At 50.6% G+C, this 24,707-nt stretch overlaps 1 protein-coding gene across 8 annotated transcripts in view; it reads left to right on the forward strand.

The window, feature by feature from the left end:
* Positions 1 to 19,449, forward strand: part of MKNK1 (MAPK interacting serine/threonine kinase 1) — a 42,158-nt gene extending 22,709 nt beyond the window's left edge. For all 8 annotated transcript variants that reach the window (XM_080800683.1, XM_080800680.1, XM_080800681.1 and 5 more), the window contains 9 exons: positions 1,489 to 1,568; positions 3,127 to 3,200; positions 5,996 to 6,100; positions 9,495 to 9,550; positions 13,101 to 13,196; positions 14,860 to 15,054; positions 15,738 to 15,902; positions 16,881 to 16,924; positions 18,116 to 19,449. In XM_080800683.1, the coding sequence (XP_080656809.1) occupies positions 1,489 to 1,568; positions 3,127 to 3,200; positions 5,996 to 6,100; positions 9,495 to 9,550; positions 13,101 to 13,196; positions 14,860 to 15,054; positions 15,738 to 15,902; positions 16,881 to 16,924; positions 18,116 to 18,350 (1,050 nt within the window). In that variant the 3' untranslated portion in view covers positions 18,351 to 19,449. The remainder of the gene's footprint in view (positions 1 to 1,488; positions 1,569 to 3,126; positions 3,201 to 5,995; positions 6,101 to 9,494; positions 9,551 to 13,100; positions 13,197 to 14,859; positions 15,055 to 15,737; positions 15,903 to 16,880; positions 16,925 to 18,115) is intronic.
* The last annotated feature ends 5,258 nt before the right edge of the window (positions 19,450 to 24,707 follow it).

A 24,707-nucleotide genomic window follows, 5' to 3' on the forward strand; every position in this document is an offset into this window, starting at 1 on the left:
GGATCATAAGAGGAAAACCTGGCGCTCTGTGCCCCTAGGCATTTTTGGTGCAAACACCAAACCCTGGCTTGGTAATTCTTTGATTTGAGCAGTTCAGCCCACATCTCATATCTCTCCTGTCCTTTGGAAGCTCCCTAAAGACGGGCTTCACCCGTCATGCCCTCACAATATTTGATTTTATTAGGGCTTCCCTATAGGCATCCAAATGATGAATCCTAGAGTCTCAGGGTTGAAATGGAACTTCAGGATGGTCCTGAATTTCTTCCAGATCTCCTCAAATAATTGTCCATGTTCTGTTCCCCGACCTCTGATAGCAGGAGCCCATTACTTATGCAGAGAAAATAATGCCGTTGCTGAAGAGCTTGCCTGCTAGAAGGTTCTTCCTGACTTTGATCTGAAATGCTGGGTAAATGAACGAGTTAGATATCTTCTGTGCCCTGGCTCTACACTTCTCTGACTGCTTAGAATGTGGGCCCACCGTGGTTTACTCCCAGATGTGGAATTGTGTAGAAAATTACACCTGGTCATAGGCGTTTATGCTGCAACACATGGGAGTTGTTTGAAGTATTCTACACAGCAGTCTGGGAACGAAGGAGAAGGATGTTATCATCTGTGCTGCCCACTCCGTACCTGGGGCCATAAGGCAGAGCCAGCTCTGCAGAACACTTGCCCCCAGACTCTACTCGCAATGGTCTGGGGCTGTTCATGGGTCCATGGAGATGTACAGAGTTAGCCAGTCCTTGCTTAAACTACCTGCTCATCTGTTGGCTCACCCATGCCTTCAGCTCCTGCTTGCCAAGCATCTCCAGGTATATAGATGGGAGACAATGTCTCTAGGTTGTCTGAAAGAAGCTGGATGGAACATAGATAGGGGTAGGATAGCAAGGGCTTTGAAGTCAGCTCTGGGCTTGGATGCCAACCCTGTCACCACTTATCAAGCTGTGGGCAAAATGTTTGACCTCTTCCTGTCTTTTGGGATTATGTTGTAAGAACCGAGACTGTGTACCTGAGTTACTTAGTACAGTGCCTGCCAAAGGGCGCGTTCTCTGCAGAGGTGGGGTCTGAGCCGGGTCCTGGAGCTCTAGTTCCTCTCTGCTGCCTCCTCCAGCCCCACTGCTCTTCCTCCAGCCCTGGAAGATCCTTCAGTGGGGGTTGTAAATCTCACCCTTACCACAGGAAGAGATGCCCTTGAGGTGGGAGCCAGGTAGAGGTAGTTCTGTGTCTTCTTGCTGGCTGCCTCGGTGTCCCCATAGATTTTCACAGCATTTGCTTAGCCAGAGTCAAAATAGGCCTCAGCCAGACTGAACAGCCTTGGGTCCGTCTCCTGTGCTGCTGGTGGAGTCACAGCGCCTGTGTCACCAAGGTCTACTCCACATTTGTGCTTGAATCCAGTCGTGGGCTGAATTGGGCCTTGCATTTGCCCAGAGGGCTCCTGCCAAGAGGCATTTCAAGGTCAGGTGGGTATAACAGATTTTATTCTTTCCACAGATCATCGAAAAACAAGCAGGGCACAGCCGGAGTCGGGTATTTCGAGAGGTGGAGACGCTCTATCAGTGTCAAGGAAACAAGTGAGTGCAATCTTGGGTTACTTGCTGCTTCTCTTGGGGGGATGCTTAGCTGCAGAAAAGGTCATTTCTCACCACCTCCGACCCCAGCATTTAGCTCACGTGCCTTGGCCACAACCGTAGGGGATTCCTTCTGTCTTTCCATGTTTAAGAGAGTGGGGAGAGGAGACGCAGCTGCAGCCTTTGCTTTTGTTCAGGCTGAAGTACTGTGAATAACAACCCAGGCAAATTGGAAGAATGAGCCATCTGAATGAGGGGCTGGGAGAAGATGGGGTTCCCTCCTTCAAGTGCCCTTGGGAACAAGGCTGACTGAGCGTTACCCAGTACACACTGTTCGGGCCCAGCTTTCGTGACTAGATGAGGACAGTGTGAGCTAGCACGGGTACTTGCTGTGTCCCGCACCCAGCATGTTAGTGGATGTGCAGCTGCCACTCAGGCTCCGGAAGCCCGCTCCAGCACTCTGCGGGCCCGCTAGGCCGAGGTGGCCTCCAGCCCCGCCTCAGCCGCCTCACCACCAGCTCCAAATGAGTGGTTCTCCCACGGTGGCTTTAAATCAGGGTCACCTCTAAGACTCTGCTTCCCCCTCTGCCTCCCTGCACAGCAGGGTCAGCGGGGAGCCAGCGGCCAGGTATTGATGGCTTTGTCATTAAGCTTGGAGGATGGGGGCTGCTGTTGATTTAACTCCAGGCGCTGCCTCCACAATCTTCTTTCAAATCAGGCCATTTTAGTCATCTTATTTGGACGCCTTCATACTAGTAAAAACCTGGTGTCTCCCAAAGTGGTCAGCATTTTTTATGAGGGACAGATTTTTATTTTCAGCCCTGCAGCTTCTGAGTTGAGCATTAGAGCCTCTACTTGGTTTATTTCGTTCTTTAAAAGAAAAAAAAAACCCCAACACCTCCGATATCCAGGCCGGTGGCTTCCCTCCTGAGTTACAAGACGACCTTGTTGGCAGAGCACGGTAATGCTCAGGCAGACAGAGAGTGCTCACCGGGGAAGGCCACAAGTGCTACGGCGGCCGGGAACGCGGCCGTTTCATTAAGCAGCGCTTAGCAGTTAGGGTCTAGCGGTGCCCACGTTAGGCCCCAAGTCTATTTGACAGATGTTTCCATTTTCTCCAGGCAATGTAAATACTGCCCCGTGATTTATGGGCAAGAGGGAGGGCAAGTAATTATTTGCTGCTTGCCTCCAGGACACACACCTACTATTCAGTGTTATTAGCCGCAATTGCTTCCAGTCGGCTGCAGATTTTATTCAGTTTAATGTGACCGGGACTTTTTTATAACTCTACCTAGTGGGTTTTAGGGTTGGGGTTTGACAGCACAGACTTGGTGAAAACACCAGAGACTGAACATTATGGAAAGATAAGGTGACCTGAGTCTTGCTAACACCATTGGCTACTTCTCAGACATGGGTCTTTAATAAGCATTCTGATTTCAGGTTGATTTCTGCCCTGCTACAGGGCATTGTATATTTTTTTCACTGTATATTTGTAAGTGGGCTTTAATATATAATACCATTTCCCTTTTTTTCCCTTTCCTCCTATTTTTTCCTATTTAAGGAACATTTTGGAGCTGATTGAGTTCTTTGAAGATGACACAAGGTTTTACTTGGTCTTTGAGAAATTGCAAGGAGGTACTTACTGTTGAGTATGTGTTTGGACTTCTGATTAAGACCCAGGGTGGTGATCATCCATCATGAATCCCAGAGACTTCTAAAATGAGTCAAGCTAATAAAAAGGATGAAGGACTTAAAACTGCCCTTGATTTGGGAGAAGGGAGGCCGGAGGGAAGGGTGATAATTAGCATTTTGCAGAACCTAGAATGTCACCTGTGTGGGCATTCTATAAATGCCTTCTCCTTGTAGTAGGACTCATATAGATACATTTAGTCATCAATTTATCAATCCATTGTTTTGACCTGTTCACTATTTAAATTAATTATGGGGTAGAAACTCTTGCATACATTGTGAGGTCCAGAAAGGCTAACTAGAGCAAAGGAGGGTCCCATGGCTTAGGACATACACCCAGGATAGAGAGGAAGTCTGAGGATTTGTGTCCTTCGGATGGAAAGATGCCACTCTTGACTGTCACCACTACTGCCGTCACACACACACGTGATCACTGGAACGTGTACTGAAGTTGTTTTCCTAACGCAGAGAAGGGGCTTAACAGCCCTTGCCCTCACCGTCACTCACCCAGCCCAAGGATAGATTTGCAGGGTGCAGGTTAGAGAGGATATCCGGAGCTGAATGGAGGGCCACATGGAAGGGTTTGGTGGTTAAGGGAGCATGCTCTAGAAACCAGCAAAGCTGGGTTTAAGTGTAGCTCCATCACTTTCTAGTTGTGTGACCTTGGGCAAGTCACATAACTTTTCTAAACAGTGTCCTCATCTATAAAATAGGGATCATGACAGCACCTACCTTTTTCGATAGCTCTGAAGATTCATTGAGATCATTTAGATGAAATGCTTGGCACAGTGTCCCGTGGGCACTAAGGGTTCAATAAATGTCAGCTATTAATATTATTAAAACTATTGGGTATGCCGAAGGCTATCTTAGAAGTAGGTAGCATATTACTGTCTATCTGCCCTTTTAATAAATTTGGAAGCAAGAGACTCACTACAGTAAAGCAAATGTGAGACCTAGCCAGGAGCCGGTTATCTGGGAATGATCCCTAGCATGCTGGGATCCTTTCATTGTTTAATCTGGCAGGTGAAAGATCTGTCATCCCTTCCCCATGCCAAAAACCAGCAATAAGTTAATTTGTGCCATTTTTAAAAAAAGATTTATTTATTTGAGAGAGAGAGTGAGCAGGGAAGGGGCAGGGGGAGAGAGAGAAACTCAAGTAGACTCCCAGCTGAAAACAGAGCTCCATCTCATAACCCTGAGATCATGACCTGAGCTGAAATCAGGAGTCGGACATTCAACCGACTGAGTGCAGGCGCCCCTGTGCCATCTTTAAGATGCAGAAATGAGGGCACCTGTGTGGCTCGGTGGGTTAAGCCTCTGCCTTCAGTTCAGGTCATGATCTCAGGGTCCTGGGATCAAGCCCCGCATGTGGCTTTCTGCTCAGCAGGGAGCCTGCTTCCTCCTTTCTCTCTCTCTGCCTGCCTCTCTGCCTACTTGTGATCTCTCTCTCTGTGTCAAATAAATAAATAAAATCTTTAAAAAAAAAAAAAAGATGCAGAAATGACCCCTTCGGCCCTGAAATACTGACTTCCAGTTGTGAGCATAGAGCACATGGAGCCAGGCCATGTGCTCATGCCTGTGCCATACGTTCATGCCCCTGCCCTGCCACCACCAAGACGTTACATTTAAAATGCTGGGGGTTGTCTGTAAACATATTGCTTAGAGTGCAGCCCTGCTGAGGCCAGAGCCACTGCAGTAGGAAAGGAGACTGTGGTTGGCTTAGTGCAGCCCGTGCCCCCGGCAGCCAGACCACATGTCCAGCTGAGGGGTAGTCTGTACAGGTTCTAAGGCCAGACTCACTGAGCTTAAGTCCTGATGCCTCCACTTACTGGTGTGTCATCTTGAGCAAGTTGCTGATCCATTCTTGACTTCAGGTTCCCCATCTATAAAACAGGGATAACTCTATTTTGTACATTTTGTACAGTTGTGGTGAGGCTAAGGTAACCTATTTGAAGATTATTACATAGTGCCTGACACATAGTCACTACTCCATAAATGTTAGCCATTGCCAACAAAATAATACTATTATTAATAAAAAATAGGAAAGTCAGAGGGAAAGCACTTTTCCCCCTTTTTCTAGACTTTCCTAGACCTTTACATATCTGTTGAAGGCGTGGCACCTCTGTTTGAAGGCTTGTGCTCTTGTTTGGATCTGAGATCAGAACCAAAGGGGAAATGTTCCTGTGGTGAGGCCCCTGCCCAAACCTTATGTGGATTCACTTTAATTCTTTCTTATTTCAAAAGCCAAATCTGCCTCAATGGCACTAATATTTTTGGTCATGCATATAGTTGTTTTTTCTCCCTTCTCCTTTTCTCATCGTCGGCAGGTACAGAAGATGGCAGTCCAGTTCTGTTCAGTCCAGTTTTTTTTTTAATATTTTATTTACTTATTTGATGTTGAGAGATAGTGAGAGAGAGAGAACACAAGCAAGGGGAGTGGCAGGCAGAGAGGAAGGGAGAAGCAGTCTGCCTGCTGAGGGAGAAGCCCAATGTGGTACTCGATCCCAGGACCCTCAGATCATGACCTGAGCTGAAGGCAGACACTTAACCAGCTGAGTCACCCAGGTGCCCCATGTTCATTCCAGTTTTGTGCTGGCACCTCGTCTGTGCCAGGTACTACACTTGGTGCTGAATGAATAAGGTTCTGTCCCCACCCCAAACTTGAACAGACTTGACCTCTGAGAAGTTATACTTCCTAAGACCTAAAAAGACCATACCTGTGTGTCTCCTCTGCTCCCCAGGCTCCATCCTGGCCCATATCCAGAAGCAGAAGCACTTCAATGAGCGAGAAGCCAGCCGAGTGGTGCGGGATGTGGCCGCTGCCCTTGACTTCCTGCACACCAAAGGTGAATCAAGCCTTTGTCTTCGTGATTGGGTTGGAACAGCCAGCCTCAGGGGACTGATGGAGAGGGACAGGCCAGGCAGAGAGCCAGGCCAGGCAGAGAGCCAGGCCAGGAGCTGGTGTACCTGGCAGCCCCACCCATGAGGGTCAGCAAGCAAGCCAGGATGGCCCTGGGCTTCCCATGTGGATGGGGGGCAGATGTGGCAGTCTTAAGAAGGGCAGGGACAGGGGAGAAAGAGCAGGGGGGAAAAAGAGTACATTTCATGATGAATAAGATGAATGAGTGTGTGAGTATGGATGATCTCCTTTTCCTGTCCTAGGAGGATGCAAGCCTCATCCTAATACTATTCTAGTGTAAATATTCGGGTGTTACTTTTTCTAGGTTTTTGGTGTTTTTTTGTTTTTTTTAACTCTGGACCCCTGATCAAGACCTGAGCCGAGATCAAGAGTCAGACACTTAACCAACTGAGCCACCATGGCGCCCCCTTTCTAGTCTTTTAAAATATGTCACCTATATCTCTCTCTTTCAAAATGAGCATGATAGTATATATCTAGTTTTATATCTTGTTCACGATAAATGGAAAAATGCATTTTTCTACTAACGTGGTTAAGTTTGAGGTGTCTGTTGAACATCATGATGGTAGATTGCAGGCTGCCGTTGTCCAATTTACACTCAGTTTACAAGTCCCTTATCTAGGACTGATTGTTTAAGAATTTTTATAGTGAATTAAATCTTTTTACAAATTGTTTTTGTATTTCCAAAAATATATCTGACGGTTACCTTTTTAAAGCGTGCCTTACAGCAGTGCCATGAAAAAATGAGTTATGGCGTTACCTTTTCACCAGCTGTGTGCTCTCTCGGTAATAATATCTGCCCCCAGAGTTAGGGTGAAAAGAGAGAGAATTATGTCATCAGCGATAGTTAGTGCTGCTCTGGTTAACGTGCAGCACTGTCCTCACTCACTTATGGAGCCGTGTGAGCTTGTGGATGAATCGTGTGTGTATAACACAGTTGGGGCACAGGGCCCAGCACATAGAAGCTCTGCAGAGTGTTCCTTCCTTCCTCCGCCCTGATCCCCCCACCAGACAGGAAGCATTTTCATTCCTAGTATTAATACTCTTTTTTTTTTTTTAAAGATTTTATTTATTTCTTTGACAGAGATCACAAGTAGGCAGAGAGGCAGGGAGAGAGAGAGGGAGAAGCAGGCTCCCCACCGAGCAGAGAGCCCAATGCGGGGCTCGATCCCAGGACCCTGGGATCATGACCCGAGCCAAAGGCAGAGGCTTTAACCCACTGAGCCACCCAGGCGCCCCTCATTCCTAGTATTAATACTCTTAAAATAAAGCCTTCTGTCTGATGAGGGGCGGGGGTGGATTGAATAGTTGGTGACTTAGCTCTGCTCCCTTCCGCATTGTGGATATTGGCCAGCCACATAGGTTGTGAGTGCTCCAGACCACTTGTAGGCATGGTGGGCACACATCTTGCCTTGGGCCAGCAGCGCAGTACACGCTGGGGGTGGGGGGCACGTGTGTGGGGAGCTCAGCCTCGCTGGTCCTACGTTGTTTCCTCCTGCTGCTGAGGGGACACCTGCACGCTGACAGTGGCCGTGCTGGGCGCCTGACTTGCACATGGGACGAAAGTTCCTAGAAGGGGTGTCTGTACTTTCCCCAGCATGATGAATAGCACTAGTTCTGTTTCTGAAAGCCAGGATGCATGTAGGTAACACCTGCTTGACAAAGATTTACAACTGTTCCCCGAGCTGCCTCTGCAGACTGCAAAACTGGGTCACACTTTTTGCAAGACCCATACCTTAGACGGGGGCAGAGGCAGTTTTATTTTTTATTTATTTATTTTGTAGAAGGCGGACTAAAGGGAACAGAGCTGGTATGTGTGTTAGGAGTTCTGAAGTGCTTGCCAGCATCTAGCCAACCAGGTGCCTGTGTGACTTGAAGTTGGGATGAAAAACAATTTCTAGCTGAACTTGGCTGTTTTCTAAATAACTTCACACTGGGAAGATAGATTGGGCAGGAATGGGTCAGCCTGGAAACAAGTTCCACACTTTTAAATACTGGACACGCTGCAGCTTAACCTCTGGGAAATGAAGCAGAGCAGCTCGATGGCCGGCGTGCTCGCAGAGGCAGGCCCATTATCCCGGCATGGCGCTCAGTTCTCAGGCTGGGGGACGACTGGGCCATCGGCACCTATTTGGAGAGCAAGGCTCCATGTGTGGCTCATGATCCTTCTGTGGGAGCACTTGCTGTAATGGAAAATATCTTTCACTTTTAGTGCAGCATGCTGCAGCCCGACTCAATTTGTACAGCCTGGACTGAGTTACTCTGGGTTCTTACTCAATTAGGTGACTGATGAAGTTACTTAGCCTGCTGGAGCTCAGGTTTTCCCTCCCTGGCGAAGTGCCTCCTGGCGGGGAATCAGAGGGAGGCCTGAGAAGTTGGTCATCGAGGGAGTTTTAGGAAAGCAGGTTCTGCTTTTCCCTGTGACTCCATGAAAATTCTGCTACTTTGTAGGACTTCTGAGCACTAGCTGTTTGGTTCTTGCTCAACCTTCTGGCCCCTCTGTCCCTGCACTGTGCATTCTGCAGGAGGCAAGAGGGATGGAGTGCCAGTGTCCACCACACTTTGAGTTGGTTCTCTGTCCCTGTCTTTGGTCAGAAGGTGGGTTTCTCCCCAGGGGCCTTCTTGGCCAGGTTACCAGCTTTTAACCCCTCATGGAGTAAGCTGCTGTCTGTGGGCTCCTTTAGGAGGTCTGGTCAGAATGCAGGGGAGGGAGGTGTCTCTTAAAAACAGCACCCTCCAGCCAAAGCAGTCCTTGTTGTGCTTCCGACAGGACTGCCTTGGAAATGCAGAGCAGGTGCGAAGGGGATCGGACAAGCTTTGGAAGATTTGTTAACTAACGCTTGGTCTTCTGAACATGCAGGGAGTCCCACCTAGGGAATCATTTTTTTCCTAAGTCGACCACACAAGAAGAAACGAAGTAGAGCAGCTTCAGCCCCCTGAGATGCTCTTAAACAAGGCACTGATTATTTCTGCATTGCAGTTCCAAGCATGGCCTTTGGCAGGGCTCTTGGCTCTGTTTCATATTAGGCTTCTTATTCTTGGTTGTCACTGCAGTGCTGAGAGGCCGACTAGCTGGGATTCATTTAGCCCCTTCTTATTCCTGCCTGACTTGTAAAGCTTCGGCTTCAAAAGAACTTGCAGAACCAACTGTGCTTTTGGTTCATCTCTGGTTACTTCTGCCTCCTGCAGCTCGTTGATTTTTTAATGTACCATAATTGGGAATTAATCTGCGAACAACAGCATTTGGAAAAAATTAATTGTGTGTGGAATGTTTGATAATTATGTGCGTATGTTAACCATTTCTTTGCTCTCTGTCATTTCAGGCATCGCTCACCGCGATCTGAAGCCAGAAAATATATTGTGTGAGTCTCCAGAAAAGGTACTTACGGCTGACTTGTTGGGGCACACAGTTCACACCGAGGTGGGGAAGCCTCGTCTACTTTCTGTTAGGTCGTTAGCAGCTCTCCCAGCTGCAGGTATCAACCTGCCCTGATTATTATGGACACGTGAGAATGTCAGACCAAACATGTAATGTTTCCGCGTTCCAAATCGGGTTAATCTCTGTCTCTCCTTTGTTCTTTATCAACAGTGTGATTGGCTTACACCTGAGAGTTTGTAAAATACATGAGAACTGCACAAAATGAATGTTTTCTAGCCCAGTGCACCTGTCTGTTGAGCAGTTGGTGTGAGTCATAGACAACAACTCAGTCTTCTGTGAAGTGAATCTTTGCCTAAAAAAGATGTTTATGCTATGGTATATATGCCAGCTGGTGCCTAGCACTTGACATAATAATTAGGAAGCAAGTTACTGAAAAGGGTTTCTTGTTTCCATTTTTATTTCCAAAGGTGCCCATTAAAGAGCAAACATGGATACTGGGTGTTAAAGAGATGCAACCTATTGTAAACTTTACCTTAACCTCCTACTAAATGGAAGTGTCTGTACTTCCATAAGCATGTAAGAATTTGACAAGCTCTCTGTTTGTTTGGAGGGTTTGAGGCCCTGGTGGTTCTGCTGGCTGTGTGTGTATGTACACGGGCACGTATGTATGAACACACCCTGTCGGTCTGAATTAAGGGACAGCCCATAAATAGAAATGGCTGCAAGTGAATGTGTCAGCTGCTCCTTATTTGTCAGCTGCTCCTTATTTGTCACCAATATCGTTATGATTATTAATAATAATTATAGCTAACATTTCTTGAGTGCTTACATTGTGCCAGGCACTTATACTTATTTTATTAAGTATTTATAAAATCTCATGAGGTAGGTACTATTACTATTCTAATTGTATGTATGACAGAAGTGAAGCTCAGGTAGATTATGAAGCCTGCCCAAAGGCCCTCAGCTGATAAGTAATAGGGTACAGATTAAAACTAAAGTAGTCTGATGCCAGAACTCCACAGACGCTCTGATCTTCTCTCTTGCCTCCGGTTCACAAGATGCTTTTATGGCTTTTGTCCTTTCATTTGATCTTATTGGCTCAGGTTTACTGCCCCTTTTCTGTGGTTGAAAAACTAAAACTAAGAGCAACCAAGCATCAAAAGACATTATCCAGGAAATGAAAAGATAAGCCACAGAATGGGAGAAAGTATTTGCAAAGCATATATCTGATAGAGGTTTAATATCCAAAATATAAAGAACTTCTAAAACTCAACATCAAAAAGATAACCCAGTTTTAAAAATGGGCAAAATGGGTGCCTGGGTGGTTCAGTCGTTAAGTGGCTGCCTTCAGCTCAGGTCATGATCCCAGGGTCCTGGGATTGAGCCCCACATCGGGGTCCTGGGATCAAGCTGCATGTTGGGGTCCTGGGATCGAGCCACACATCGGGCTCCCTGCTCAGCAGGAAGCCTGCTTCTCTCTCTCCCACTCCCCCTGCTTGTGTTCCCTCTCTTGCTGTGTCTCTTTCTGTCAAATAAATAAATAAAATCTTTAAAAAAAAATAAAAATGGGCAAAGAACTTGAATAGACATTTCCCCAAAAAAAAGTATACAAATGACCAATAGCATATGAAAAGATGCTCAGCATCCTTGGTCATTAGGGAAATTGTTGATCAAAACCACCATTAGGGGCACCTGGGTGGCTGAGTCGGTTAAGCATCTGCCTTTGGCTCAAGTCATGATCCCAGGGTCCTGGGATTAAGTCATACATTGGGCTCCCTGCTCAGCCGGGAATCTGCTTCTCCCTCTGCCCCTCCCCCCGCTCATGCTTTCTCTCTCTCTTTCTCTCTCTGTCTCTCTCTGTCTCTCTCTCAAATAAATAAATAAAATATTAAAAAAAACAAACAAACATCATTAGACACCACCTCACAGCTGCTAGGATGGTTAGAATTATAAAAAGAAGAAAAAACTAGAGAAGAGCAAATGCTGATGAGGCTGTGGAGAAATTGGAGTCCACTGCCAGGGGGGACTAGAAATGATGTGGCCACGGTGGAGCAGTGTGGCGGCTCCTTGCCGAGCTAAACAGGATTACCACAGCACTCAGCAGTTCCACACCTATGTATATACCCAAAAGAATTGAAAACAGAGGCTTGAACTTGAACATCAGTGTTCATGGAAGCATTATTCACAACAGCCAAAGCTAGAAACAACCTAAGTGCCCGTCAGCAGGTAAATGGATAAACAAAATGTGGTCCTCCTCATACAATGAAATATTGTTCAGCCATACAACAGTTGAAAGTTCTGATCTATGCTACACCATGGACGAAACTTGAAAACAGTATGCTAAGTGAAATAAGCCAGACACAAAAAGCCAGATATTGCGTGATTCCATTTAATGAAACATCTGAAATGGCCAAATTCTTACAGATGGAAAATAGATGAAATGTTACTGGGAAGAGGGGAGAATGGGGAGTTCCTACCTCATGGTTTCCTTTTGGGATGACGGAAAAGTTTTGGAAACAGATACTGGGGATGGTTATAATTAGTGCCACGGAATTATACATTCAAAAATGGCTAAAGTGGATTATTTTACGTTATATATGTTTTATCACAATAAAAAAAAAGAGACTAGGTGAAAAAGAAGGGTATAAGAGAGAGAAGGAGGAGAAAAAAAAAAAGAGAAGGATGAGGAAGGGAGAGGGGAAGAAAGGAAGGAAGGAAGGAAGGAAGGGAAATTGAGAGATGGTTGGCTTCCCAAGCAGGGCGGTAGTTGAGCTGGGACTCCCGCAACCAGCATGTTTGAGAGGCTCACTGTGCTGCTTCCACCACGCAGGCTGTTCTCTGGCAGGCACGGGAGGTACCCTCCCGCTCAGCTCCAGAGATGACTCATGCTGTCTGTGGTTTCAGGGGCAACATCCAGTTTGGGTGACCAGATCTCCCAGTTTGCTGGGGCCCAAGGGGTTTCCCAGGATACACAGCTTTCAGTGCTGCAACCAACAAAGTCCCAAGCAAGCAAAGATGAGTTGGTCACCCCAAGCCACCTGAGGTGGTGCCCCCCACTGAATGGGCCACCAGGAGTCTTTCAGGAATATGTACTTACTTCTCTGCTTCTGCAGCCTACACCATCATTTGTCATTTGTGGGCAAAAGTTCTGTAGGTTTGCTGCTCATTTTACTAAGTGCACAGCAGTCTGACACCACGTAGCACGCACATTTTCTCTTAGGAAGTGAGGAAAGAGTGTGGGGCAGAGGACACCTTAGGGTAAATCCTCACGTGATTTCTAGTTAACCCAAGGAGAGTAAACATGACGTGGCAGATAAAGCTGGGCTTTGGCATGGCAGCCATAGAATGAGAGCGTGCGAGAGAGAGAGTGTGTGTGTGTGTGTGCACGCACGCACGCGCACACATGCGCGCACACACGCGTGAGCAAGAGCCATTGAGTGAGAGGGGAAGGAGTGAGGGATGGTGAGTGACTGTGTCACACTCATATTGGTCTCCTCTTGCCCTTGGGTTTCTTATATTTGTAAACTTTGCTTTTTGCTGTCCTTTTCAGGTGTCTCCAGTGAAAATCTGTGACTTTGACTTGGGCAGTGGGGTGAAATTGAACAACTCCTGTACCCCCATAACCACACCAGAGCTGACCACTCCAGTATGTATGGCTGAGCCCCCTGTACCACCTCCTTCAGGGCTCCTGTGCCCTTGGAGTACCCCCAACCCAAAGCTGGAGTCCAGAACAGAGAGCTAAGGAAGGAAAACCGAGCCCCCCCACCCCGGCCCCGTCAGTGCTTAGTTGCTAATGAAACTGACATGAGAGCTTTTTGTTCAGGGCAGGTCCTCTGCCAGTGATGAGACAAATTGTATCTGTGGGACAGGCTGAGCCCTGACTCCTGACCCAGGTAAAGACAGACACTATCCCAGGCCAGCCCTTTGCACGTGGTGAGTACACGACAGCTCTGAGTTCCGCCCTCCCTGGCAGTGTCTCAGTGCATCACCCTGTGATGGAGAGGGGGAGTGTGGTCTCTCTGTGGCCAGAACTGAGAGGTCCCAGCTCTCTACGTGTAGGATCACTTGCCTAAGTTATCCTGTTGCTTCCTTCACCTCATATTTCATGCCCAGATGTGCAGCTGGGAGCTGTTCTTCCTAAGACAGCTCTTGAACATACCCGATGTACTATAATTATTATGAATCTTTTGAGATTTGCATGCTTCATAAGTGAATTTTCCTAATAACCTTTTTTAAGACATGCATTTCAGTGTGCTCATGTCTTATTCTAATTGACATTATTAGAAATGTTTCTGTATTAGCTTCTACTACACTGAGGTACCTTGTTCTCAAAGTCATTAACTCTAATTGCCAATAACACGGAAAATGTCCTTTCTCCACTTCCTGTCTTCCCATCTAATTAGTTGTGTATGTTGGGGGCCAGGGAGGCATCTCTTGGCAAGCCTGCAATAAGGAAGATGGGAGCAAAAAGAATTTGTTTTGTTTTTATCAGCATCTTCTATGCAAGGATGGAAGGAAAAAGCCCTGAATGTACTGGGTTTACCACTGGTGTGCTGGAACCAGATCCCTGCCCTCTCCTCATCCTTGGTTTTCCCATCTAAGGAGAAGCAGGGAGATTGGATTTGTTCTAAGAGCTCTCCCAGGTTGGACGGACTCTTAATTCTGAATCCTTATACCTCTTTTACCTCCTTATACCTCCAAGCTGGCAGAGAAGCTTGGCAGGACTTCACTTTTAAGAACTCCTTCTCTTTTGGGGGCACCTGGGTGGCTCAGTCAGTTAAGCATCCGACTCTTGATCTCAGCTCGGATCTTAATCTCAGGGCTGTGAATTCAAGCCCCGTGCCGGGCATGGAGCCTACTTACGATTTAAAAAAAGAAAAAGAAAAAAAAAAAGAACTCCTTGCTTTTGGGATCAAATGTCCACAGAGCCCTTCCCAGAGCTGTGCCCCTGGTCCGTTGAAGCCCCTGTACATGAAGTGAATGCAGAGAGCTGAGGCAGAAATTCCTGCAGCTCCTTGACCTGGAGCCTACTGGAGAAGGACCTGGAAAGATAGGAAGGTGACCTGGAACTGGTCATGTGGACCGTGGGGAACGCTAGGACTCCATTTACAAACACAGTTAGCCCAACTTCTCGAAGTGCATTGGTGGTATCAGGCGAACCCTCTGGCCAGCTTTCCTGGCAACTCCTTGCTCTGCGGCCCAATCCTGCTCAAGTGCCATCATTACGTTCTGCTCTTGGCCATCTCCTCTCCCTGTGACTAAACCTCTCCCTTCTCTGCCATTTCCCCTCCCAACCTTGGCCCCCACAGTGTGGTTCTGCAGAGTACATGGCCCCGGAGGTGGTGGAGGTCTTCAGGGATGAGGCCACCTTTTACGACAAGCGCTGTGACCTGTGGAGCCTGGGCGTGGTCCTCTACATCATGCTGAGCGGCTACCCCCCCTTCGTAGGTCACTGTGGGACCGATTGTGGCTGGGACCGGGGAGAGGTCTGCAGGGTGTGCCAGGTGAGCGCAGCTTGGTCACCCACTGCACAGGGCCTGCCGGCGGTGGGGGGAGGGTGGTGGGAGTGGTCAGTGTGCTTGGGGGGATGCCCAACAAGACTGGGCTGGGGGTGTTTCTGCTCCAGAAGAGGGTCCCTAATGCCCCTTCCCCCTTCTGTCCAAAGGCCGACGACAGGCTGAGAGAGAGACAGGCTTAGCTGGGAGTTCAGGGGAGAGTTGTTAAGAGTGGAACCTGCGAACCTGAGTCTTACCCAAGAAATCCAAGCAGGGGTGGCAGCACCAGCCAAGACAAGGAGGTGTGAGACAGCTGCATGGGTACAAGGAAGAGGAGTAGAAATGTAAGGTTAGCAGAAGGGGCAGCTGAAACCTTATAGGATGCCAGGGGCCCATTTGTGGGGGCCCCATGTGAAGGGCTGAGGAATTGGGGCTGTGTTCCCTAGTTGGCATTTGCCACGTGTCACCCATCGTCCAAGTAGTGTAGCCATCCCTGCCCGACAGGCATTCTGTGTGGTCTGATGACTTGGCAGGGAGTGGGGAGCTGGGGAGGGCCCTGGCCTCTGGCATCCCCAAGCCATGAGCTGCAGCTCCGGCTGAAGCCAAGGGGACCCAGGATGACCAAATCAATGGCAGGTACATTCTGCTTATTCCGTGGTAGTGTGGCTTCAGGAGGAATCTTCTTTACCTAGAACAAGCTGTTTGAGAGCATCCAGGAAGGCAAGTATGAGTTTCCTGACAAGGACTGGGCACACATCTCCAGCGAGGCCAAAGACCTCATCTCTAAGCTCCTGGTTCGAGATGCAAAGCAGAGACTGAGTGCTGCCCAAGTTCTGCAGCACCCCTGGGTGCAGGGGGTGAGTAACCCGGAGAGGGGCGGCAGTCCACCTCCCCAGGCCTGTAGCGTGGCGGGGAGGAAGCTTTTAGAGTAGCAAGTACTGGATAGCAGCCCAGGGGGCTGACCTCAGCTGGAGGGAGGCCAGCTTCAGTCCCTGCCCATGTAGAGTGAACTGGCCATTGACGTAGCCCCCGAAGGATCCCCTTATGGGTCATAGACTTCGCATTAACCTTGGCCTAGGACTAGGCTTCTAACTGACCCATGCTGCTCAGGAATGAACAGAGGCCTCTGGGGGATTTGGCACATGCATCCTACCATTGGCAGAGGCACATAGGCTTGGAAGCAGCCTGGTATTGGCATTTGGGGCCTGTGTCATTGGTCTGCCAGGCCCTAGCCAGCCTCAGTGGCCCTTCCAGTGGGAGGAAGCAAACATGGCCAGCCCCATGTTACAGTGGGGGACCCAATCTAGAAACCTCTGAGTGGCTGATTGCTAGCCACCCAAGAGCTGCTAACTTTACTGAGCACCTACCCCATGCCAGACTCTGGTGATACTGGGATGATTAAGACCCAATCCCTGTCTTCTTACTCTAATGGCGAGGGGGAGACAAGGCAATAAATTATGGGATAGTGTAACAAAAGTTTATCAAAAGTGCTAGGAGCACAAAAGGATGAGATTCCACCTCTGCTTGGACAGGGGTAGGGAGGTGGCAGGGGTGGGAGATTGAATGCTTCTCAGAAGTGACCCTCGAGCTGGGTCTCAGAGGATAAAGAAGACTTTGCCAGGCAAAGGGAGTGAGTCTCCTGGCAGAGTCAGCTGGGCTCAAACTGTCCTTTCTTGCTCTCTCCTTGGAGGGTCTGACCCTGCAGGCAAGCTTGGCCAAGTGTCTGTGCTGGGCTGGGAATCTCTAGTAGCCTACCCACTCTGCACTGGTGTGGGTCGGGCAGCTCCTAAAGGAGGGAGCATTGCTTACCCCCACATCTGTCCTTCCCATTCTAGCAAGCTCCAGAAAGGGGACTCCCCACGCCGCAAGTCCTCCAGAGGTAAATGCTCCAACCACCCCTGATGCCCTTCTTTCTTTGGTTTTTACTTTCCCTCAAACTCTCAGCCACACTGGGGTGGAGGTGGGGACAGGGAGCCTAACTCTAGGCTCAGGTGTCGTCCTCCTGAAGGGGCTCCCCAGCCTGCCTTCTCAGCGCGGCCCCTCCCCTCCCGCTCCTTCAAGGCCCCTGTTTCCATATCCGCTTGCATCTAACTAGAAATCACCATTTATAGCCCAAAGACCTTATCTGTAGGTTATTCACCCCAAGGTTCCTTCCTGCTGATGCGGGTTGGTGTCTGTGGCAGGAGGGGTCGCTGTGAGGCAGCTGGACCAATTGTCCCGTCATGGCTGCTCTATAGTAAATGCATGCCACGTGCCAGATCCAGTGCTAAGGGCTTTACAGAACTTCTATTCATACTCTTTATGATCAATTTAAAAGAGAGGTGTTCCTATTACCCCATTTTATGGATGAGAAAACCCAAGCATAGAGAGATTGAGGTTTCTCCCTCAGGGCTCCACAGTTGCCTTCGGGAGTTGGACTTTGAACCTGGATCTGTTTGACTCTAGTGCCTTTTAACACTAGACCATACTCCTAGTAGCACTGCCCTATTCCCAGAGGACCGGGGTACCACACAGTGGGAACCCTGCCAGGGGGCCACCTCATGACAGGGTGCTGGGAGTTTCACAGGGAAGTCTTACGTATCTATAGTCGCCACTGGGGTGAGCCGGAGTGCTGCTGCCCAGGGCAGCCCTACCTGACTCTCTAGATCCACCCTACCAGATATTTTTGGTAGACCGCACTGCCTGCTGTATACTCGCCCTGGGCTGGGCCCCAGGGACACAGACGCAAAGGCAGAGCCTTTGCTCTTGGAGCTCCCTGCCCTGATGGAAGAGGGGGATACGTGGGTGGGCGCTTCATGTGCCCAGCCCTTTGGGAGAGCTGGGTGCAGAGCATGGGAGCGCGGAGGGGATGCTCTGAATAGAAGGGGGCATTTGTCCCAACTCCTAAGTCCAAGGACTGTAGTTGAGGCTAAAAGCCATTCCAGCCTCAGTGAAATCAGATTCCAAACCTGGGCAAGAACGATTTCCCTGGGAGAGCAGCCCAGAAAAGGCCTCCGGGGTCGGGAGCGGGCTGGCCAAGCCAGGGCGCTGAGCCCCGCTTCCCTCTGCTCTGTGCTGCCCGCCCCTGTAGAAATAGCAGCACGATGGACCTGACACTCTTCGCGGCCGAGGCCATCGCCCTCAACCGCCAGCTTTCTCAGCGTGAGGAAGACGAGCTGGCAGAGGAGTCTGAGTCCTTGGTTGAGGGCCTCTGCTCTGTGAGGCTTTCCCCGCCCTGCAAGTCCCGCCTGGCCCGCCGGAGGGCCTTGGCCCAGGCAGGCCGCAGCGGTGACCCAGACCCGTGCCCAACTCCAGCCGCACTCTGACCCGCCTCAGCCACGGCTTCCCCAACCACGGCCTGCCCAGGAGTGACCAGAGTCTGCAGAGTAAGCCGAGGAAGCTGCTGTGTGGCTCCATCCTGTCAAAGGCCCTGAGGTTCCCACCCAACCCCCTATCTCCCCAGAGTCCTCAAGGAAAAAGCTTCATCCAAAGGGGTTGTCTTTGAAAAGGAAAGCAATCACTTGTCACTTTGCATAATTGCCTGCAGCAGGGACATCTCTCTGCTGGGCTCCTGCCCACCTGCTCACCCGCCTGCAGATCCAGGATCCTGCCTGCTCTCCCGGGCCACGGCCAGTGGCGGCAGCGGCTGGGGCTGTGGCCCTCAGGGAGCCAGCCTTGAGAAGTGGCGGTTGACAGAGGCTCGTTCCTCTCTCTGCACTGTCACCCCCCCCATCCCACCCCTTCCTCTGTCCTCTGGATGTCCTCCCCTGGGCTGAGCAAAGCCATACACTCTATTCCGGAAAGGGCAGGGAGCCTTCTGCATTCAGTAGGCCAGATCAGTCTTCCAGTCTGCAGTGCCGGAGAAGCGCGGAATCTTTGCCGGGACCGAAAAGTGTCCCTCATTCATCATCCTCTTCTTTGGTTGGAATTGCTGCTGAAGTCCGTATTAATTCGTTTTTGTTTTTTTTTTTTAATGTTTGTTTTTTTAACCATGCACTTCCAGCAACTATGGGACTTCACACTCCCACTGCAAGCCGGTGGATTTTCCAGCACATGCCATGGCTTGCTCTTCCTTGAATGACCACACATGTGAAAGGTTTTATTCAGCTGTTTCCTATTATTCTAACTGGTTTTAAGCTGTTAAGGTGACCAGTGACTCAGAGGCTGTGTCTGCTGAAGGGCAGCACCAGTCCAGGGCAATTAGAAGGGGCTCCGTGCCTGATGGGGACCCAGACCGCGGGCAGCCCTGGGTCCGGGCCAAGTGCCGCCTGCTGCCAGAGAGCCTGAAGGCGCATCTGGCCTCCAGGAAGCTGAGTGCCCAGCTGCCTGGAGAACATGGATCTGTACAAGTCAGACGGACACTTACACAACACGACAGTGCTATTACACGATGTGCTTGTTTTAATAAAACTGTTTTAAATTCTAGCCGTGGGCTTTCTGGTGGTCCTTTCTTCCCCCTGTAAACCTGAGAGGGAGACGGGCCTTCTGGAGAGGGGCCGAGTGTAGTCCCGTGGGGAGAAGGTGCCCCTCATCGGGACCGTCTAAACCTAGCCCCTCGTTGGATCAAAACAAGGTGAAGCAGAGATCATTGCTTTTCTTTTTTAGGGGAGGGAATGAAGTTCATCAACATTTGCCAGTCTCCTATTCCGTGGCAGGACCCAGAGATGAGTGAGAAACAGCCTCTGTCCTGTAGGGTCTCCCCATCAGGTGGAAGACCAACATCAGCAACCATCACACAAACCGGCTTCAAAAAAATGCCTTAGTAGGTGTGTCCTGTGCCCAGGCCAGCCACACGCCCAAGCAGGAGCGAAGGTCCCCTCTGTCCGGAGCAGCACTAAGCCTTTCTCGAGGATCCGTTGTGTGCCCAGGACTTGCCAGAGTCGGAACAAAGAAAAATGGTGCCTCACAGCCACAGCTGTCCTGTTCGTCGTGCAAAGGGCTTCCATGTGCTCTGTCCCATGTCACCCTCAGAACCACACCGGCAAGGGCTGGGGTGGGAAGGGGCTTCAGAAGTTCCCAAGGAGGAGCAGGAGGGAGGTCTGAGGGCCAAGGCAGTAGAAGAGGTGCTGCTGGCAGCTTCTCTGGGGAGAGGGGAGGTGGGGTCAGGGGCTCCTCACTCTAGGAGCCATCCTGCAGCATCAATGCCTCTGTGTTGATGCTGACATCCTTTCTGTTGATAGTCTTCCCTTTGCAGCAACTGATAGGTCCCCCAATGATAGGTCCGTGATCAAAGGAGCGAGACTGATACAAAGCGAAGGTCGAGCAAAGCTTTATTTCGCACCAAGCATCGAGAATCAAACCAACCGTTCGGGGCCGCCTCTTACAGAGAGGGCGACCCCTCCCTGCCTCACAGACTAACTTTTATAGAGCAAAGGCCATGTGGTTGAGCCTGGCCACACACAGGTGGCCAGTGAAATTGTAACACACAAAGAAATCTGCACAGTCGTGCTAGGTCACACACGGGTGGCCAATTGAATTACAATTCACCCCATAGTAGCTATTTGAACTAGCCTATCACCTTGGTCAGAATTGGCGCCCAAAAGGCACCCAAAAGGCAGGGCCCACACTCCCTGGTAGCTAGGGAGACAGTATGCATGCCCCACTGATTGGATGTCTCCACCTGGCCGGACTCATCCCTGCATTCGGGCTCTGTTACCTCCACCTGACCTGACCTGCCCTTCTATTTGGGCTCTGTTATCAGGGACTGGTCCACTATATTTTACTGGTTTCCCGGACTTGCTTTTAAGTAAGTTCCCCTTGGGGGGGGGGGGGAGGCAGGGTCAGTTTATAAGTTTTACTGCATAAACAACAAAATCACTGTTTAACCGGATGGAATCGCTCTGGCTAAACAGGCCCTTACACAACTGTCACCACCCTCACACCCCTTGTTCTCCCTGGAGGGGGATGGGCTGGAAGAAACAGGCCTGCAGATTCTAAGCCTTTTGGCCCAAAGCCTCTCAGTCCCTGGGGACTTGGAACCAGGGTATGAGTTTAGTCCTCTGGGTTGGCCAGCTGAAAGGTGATTTCCAGGGTCTTCCTGGACCAAGTGTCCCCATCCAGTTCTGGGTGCAGCTCCAGCTGGCTCTCAGGCCTCTGTGCCTTTGCTCAGAAGGCCCACCTCTACCAGCCCACCTCCCCACCCCAGTCCACCTGGCAAGGCCCCTGTCATCCCTCATGGCTCTGCCTCAGTGCTCCAGTGTCTCCTCTGGGTTTGTTAGCATTGTCGTGCACTAAGCAACAACTGCTGGCAGAGAAACGTCCTGGCGTTATCTTGCTTAGTTTCTGTAGCCATCCTGGGAGATAAGTCACCCGACTTAGAAGAACTGAGCAGAGAAAGGAGAGAAAAGCCCTGAGGTACAGGTAGGAAGACAGAACTGGGATTCTTCCCAGAGACACTCGGGACCCAGAGCTAGGCAGCCCGGCTTCAGATCCTAGCTCTGCCACGTAACTAGCTTTGAGCCCTAGGCAAGTTAGTCAGTGTCTGGGAGTGGCAGTTTCTTCAACCCAAAATCGGGGATGCTAGTGCTTACCTTATGGTCCTGTTGTGAAATTATGGATTAATAAACGGGGAGTGGTTAGAGCAATTCCAGGCACACACAGCCAGTGCGCGATCGAGGGTTGGCTATGGCTGGTCCTTCTTACTGCTGTCTCCTCAGCACAGGGCGCAATCCCTCTACCCGGAGCCAGTGACAGAGACAGGTTTCCCCCACTTTCCTTCGCTTGTGTGGGTGGAGATGGATCTAGACTTTCCAGATGGGTCTGGCCTCTGGCCCTTCGCGGGGCGTGTGGTTCTCCTGCTGCCTGGTTGCTCTGCCCCTCTGGGCAGGGGTCTCTGTCCCCAAGAGGCAGCCATAGTGCCAGGGGCAGAGTCTTCGTTTAGGGATCAGGGGGCCCTGGGTTCTAGTCCTTCTGCCACTCTTCACTGGGTGATCTTGGGAAGTCCCCGGCCCTTTTTGAGGACCAGGCCATGGGCCTGGCTCTGCTAGGCAGGGGGAGGTCTGGCAGACACACTGAGGGAGGGAGGCTCTGGGGCCCAGAACTGTGGTGGCCAGTCCCCTGGCTCTAGGACTCAGGTGTGGGCTGGTCTCAGCCAGCTGGCACATCCTAGATCTCAGGCCTCCTGCCTCAAATCCAGTTAGCAGGACTCCTGTCTGACCCCTGTCTGGGGGCCTGGGCACAGGGGCCAAGTCTTTCTCCCTCCAGATGTCTACCTGCCTGAGTTCTTGGGGGCCCCTTCTCCCTCCTGGCTGAATGCCTCTCACCAGACCCCGCTCCTAAACAGCAGGGCCCTGGTCCTGTGCCAGCTACTCCAGCTGCTTAGGTCTGGAGGGGATGAGGAGGCAGGTCCCCCCTCAGCTGGCATTCTTGTTGCCATGGTAGTGGTTGCCTTGGAAGCCACTTCCCCGAGTTCAGCTTCTGAACAGTCTGGGAAAGCTGCCCGTCCCCCAGGGGACCAGTGCATTAATCACGCTCTTTTCCAGGGTCCTCACCCCGCAAGGAAAATAAACAGAACTAAACCACACTGAGGCCTTTTTGCCCAGTCTTCCTTCCCACCCCATGCCAGCCTCGGACTCAGCACTTCTGGGAAGGAAAGAGCATTGGCAGGCACTCCAGCCCAGGCCTCTCCAGGAAACAGATTTTGAGGCAGAACTCAGCTGTGACCCGTGGCCCACCTGCTGCCCACTCACCACCCCGAGTCCAGAGGCCTAGGGGACCCAGACTTCAGCAAGGAGGGCCCCGAGGCTTGTGAGGTGGGGAACAGGTGGGGCGATCGGCCTCTAGTAACTCAGACTTCCATCTCCTTACCTACTATAGGAAGCACAGCATCCAAGGACAAACTTGTATTTTCTTTTTCACAGATGAAATAGCCTGTATCAAGGAAAGAATAATCAAGCCTCCTTCTCTACATTTCCAGTCAACAGGAGAGCAGGCATCACAAAGGTTTCAAGCAGCCTTTAATGACGCTCCCCTGTCATGGGGAAAGAGGTGGAGGCCTTGACTGAACGCAGTGTCTCCCCCTGACGGTAGGGTTGCCAATTCCTCCCACCTCAAATAGGACAAGTCAGAAATCCAGGGACAGAGAAATGCTAGAGGACTTCCCAGCTGCGCACGGAATCTGGACACTGAGGTTCTAGCAAGAACTCTGGGGCCATCCTACCACTCCCCACGTCTCAGTTTCCCCATCTGTTCTCTAAAGGAACATGGAAGTGTTTGTCGTTCTGTGATCTTGTAACTGATCATGGTTTACTGTGTCTTTCCTCCATATTTCCTCGTCTGACTGCGGGCCCTGAGGGATTTACAATGTCAAAAAACAAAACAAAAAAGAAAACCCTCTAATTTAGAACTTGGTCTTGTTTGTAGAGGTTAGAGTGTTCTTCTGGGATCTGGAGCTCACAATGCACAGGCCTCCCTGACTCCAGCCTCTGCCATCTCCATCCCCCCTCCACCAGATGGGCAAAGTGTGGTTCAGGAGGTGAGTGGCTGGCCCATGTCCCATAGTGTGAGGCGCCCTGTCCCGCTGACAGTGTGGGGGCCACCTTCAGCCTCACACCCTGCCCAGCCAGAGTTATGCAAACACTTAATGGGGGTGAGGGGGTTGAGATTCCCAAAGCTCAACATTTCAGGAACCCATTTTCCTAGACAATTATTTTGACAGCTCCTTCTAAAACTAGTCAGTGGGAGAGCAGTTATGTGTGACAGAGACATGGGCTGTCATTTGATACCTAATTAGAGGAATAATCAGACCTCATCCTGGAGAAAGGCACAGGGGACACTGGCAGCAGCCACTGGAGCTGGGGAATGCCCACCTCCAGGGGCTTCTTCTTATGGGGGCCAGGAACACAGCCAGTGAGGCCCACTGGTGCTCCGCAATCACCCCTCCTCTCCACATAACCCTTGAGTTCACACGTCTTTGCCCAGGCCTCTCTCCAGCCTCCTTGCGGTGCCTTCCCTTCACTGAAGCTCAGTCTGGTGACCTTGGCCTTCTCAGTTCCCCACCCCCACCCAAAGAATGTCCCTTGTTAGAGATGGAGGTCCCACGGTGCCCACGGCCCTCCTCAGTGGTGACCTGAGCTGGTCATGCAGGTCCAGGCCCTCCCTGAGCTCTGCCTTATGTTCAGGCAGAACACAGGGAAGCTCACTCCCTGAACCAGCCCTTGTGGGGCTGATGATCTACAGAGGAGACAGAGAACAAGGGCAGGTGATGGGGACACGGGAGCAGCAGTAGGCAGCCCACCCACTCAGGCACCATCAGGAATGCCTTTACAGAGCTGGGGCTGGCCGAGTAGGGTCCTGCAGGACGAGGAGGCATTCCCCAGACAGTGGGGGCTAAGCAGACACTCAGCAGAAGGGCAGCAGCAGGAAAGGGGAGGAACGAGGGGCAGGGGGTCACTATGGAGGCAGAGGACTGTGGCCTGGCTCTGTTGGGTGGCAGACATCGTGGGCAGACCGAGGCATGCAAACAGAGGCCAGTGGAGCTAGTGATGGGACCCTGGGAATAGTGCCCAGGTGCCTAGGTGCAGGCATAGGAGCAGGTCCAGATTCAGGGATCAGGGAGGACCCGATGCATCAAGGGCCCTAGAAGAGCTGGGTCTGAGGGCGGGAAAGGGCAGGGCTGGGCTACCGCTGCCTAGCCTTGACCTGGGGGGTCCTGCAAGTAGGTCAGACAGGCTGGGCAGAGGAAG

This window comes from Martes martes, assembly GCF_963455335.1.
Source record: "Martes martes genome assembly, chromosome: 4".
Taxonomy (NCBI): Eukaryota; Metazoa; Chordata; class Mammalia; order Carnivora; family Mustelidae; genus Martes; species Martes martes.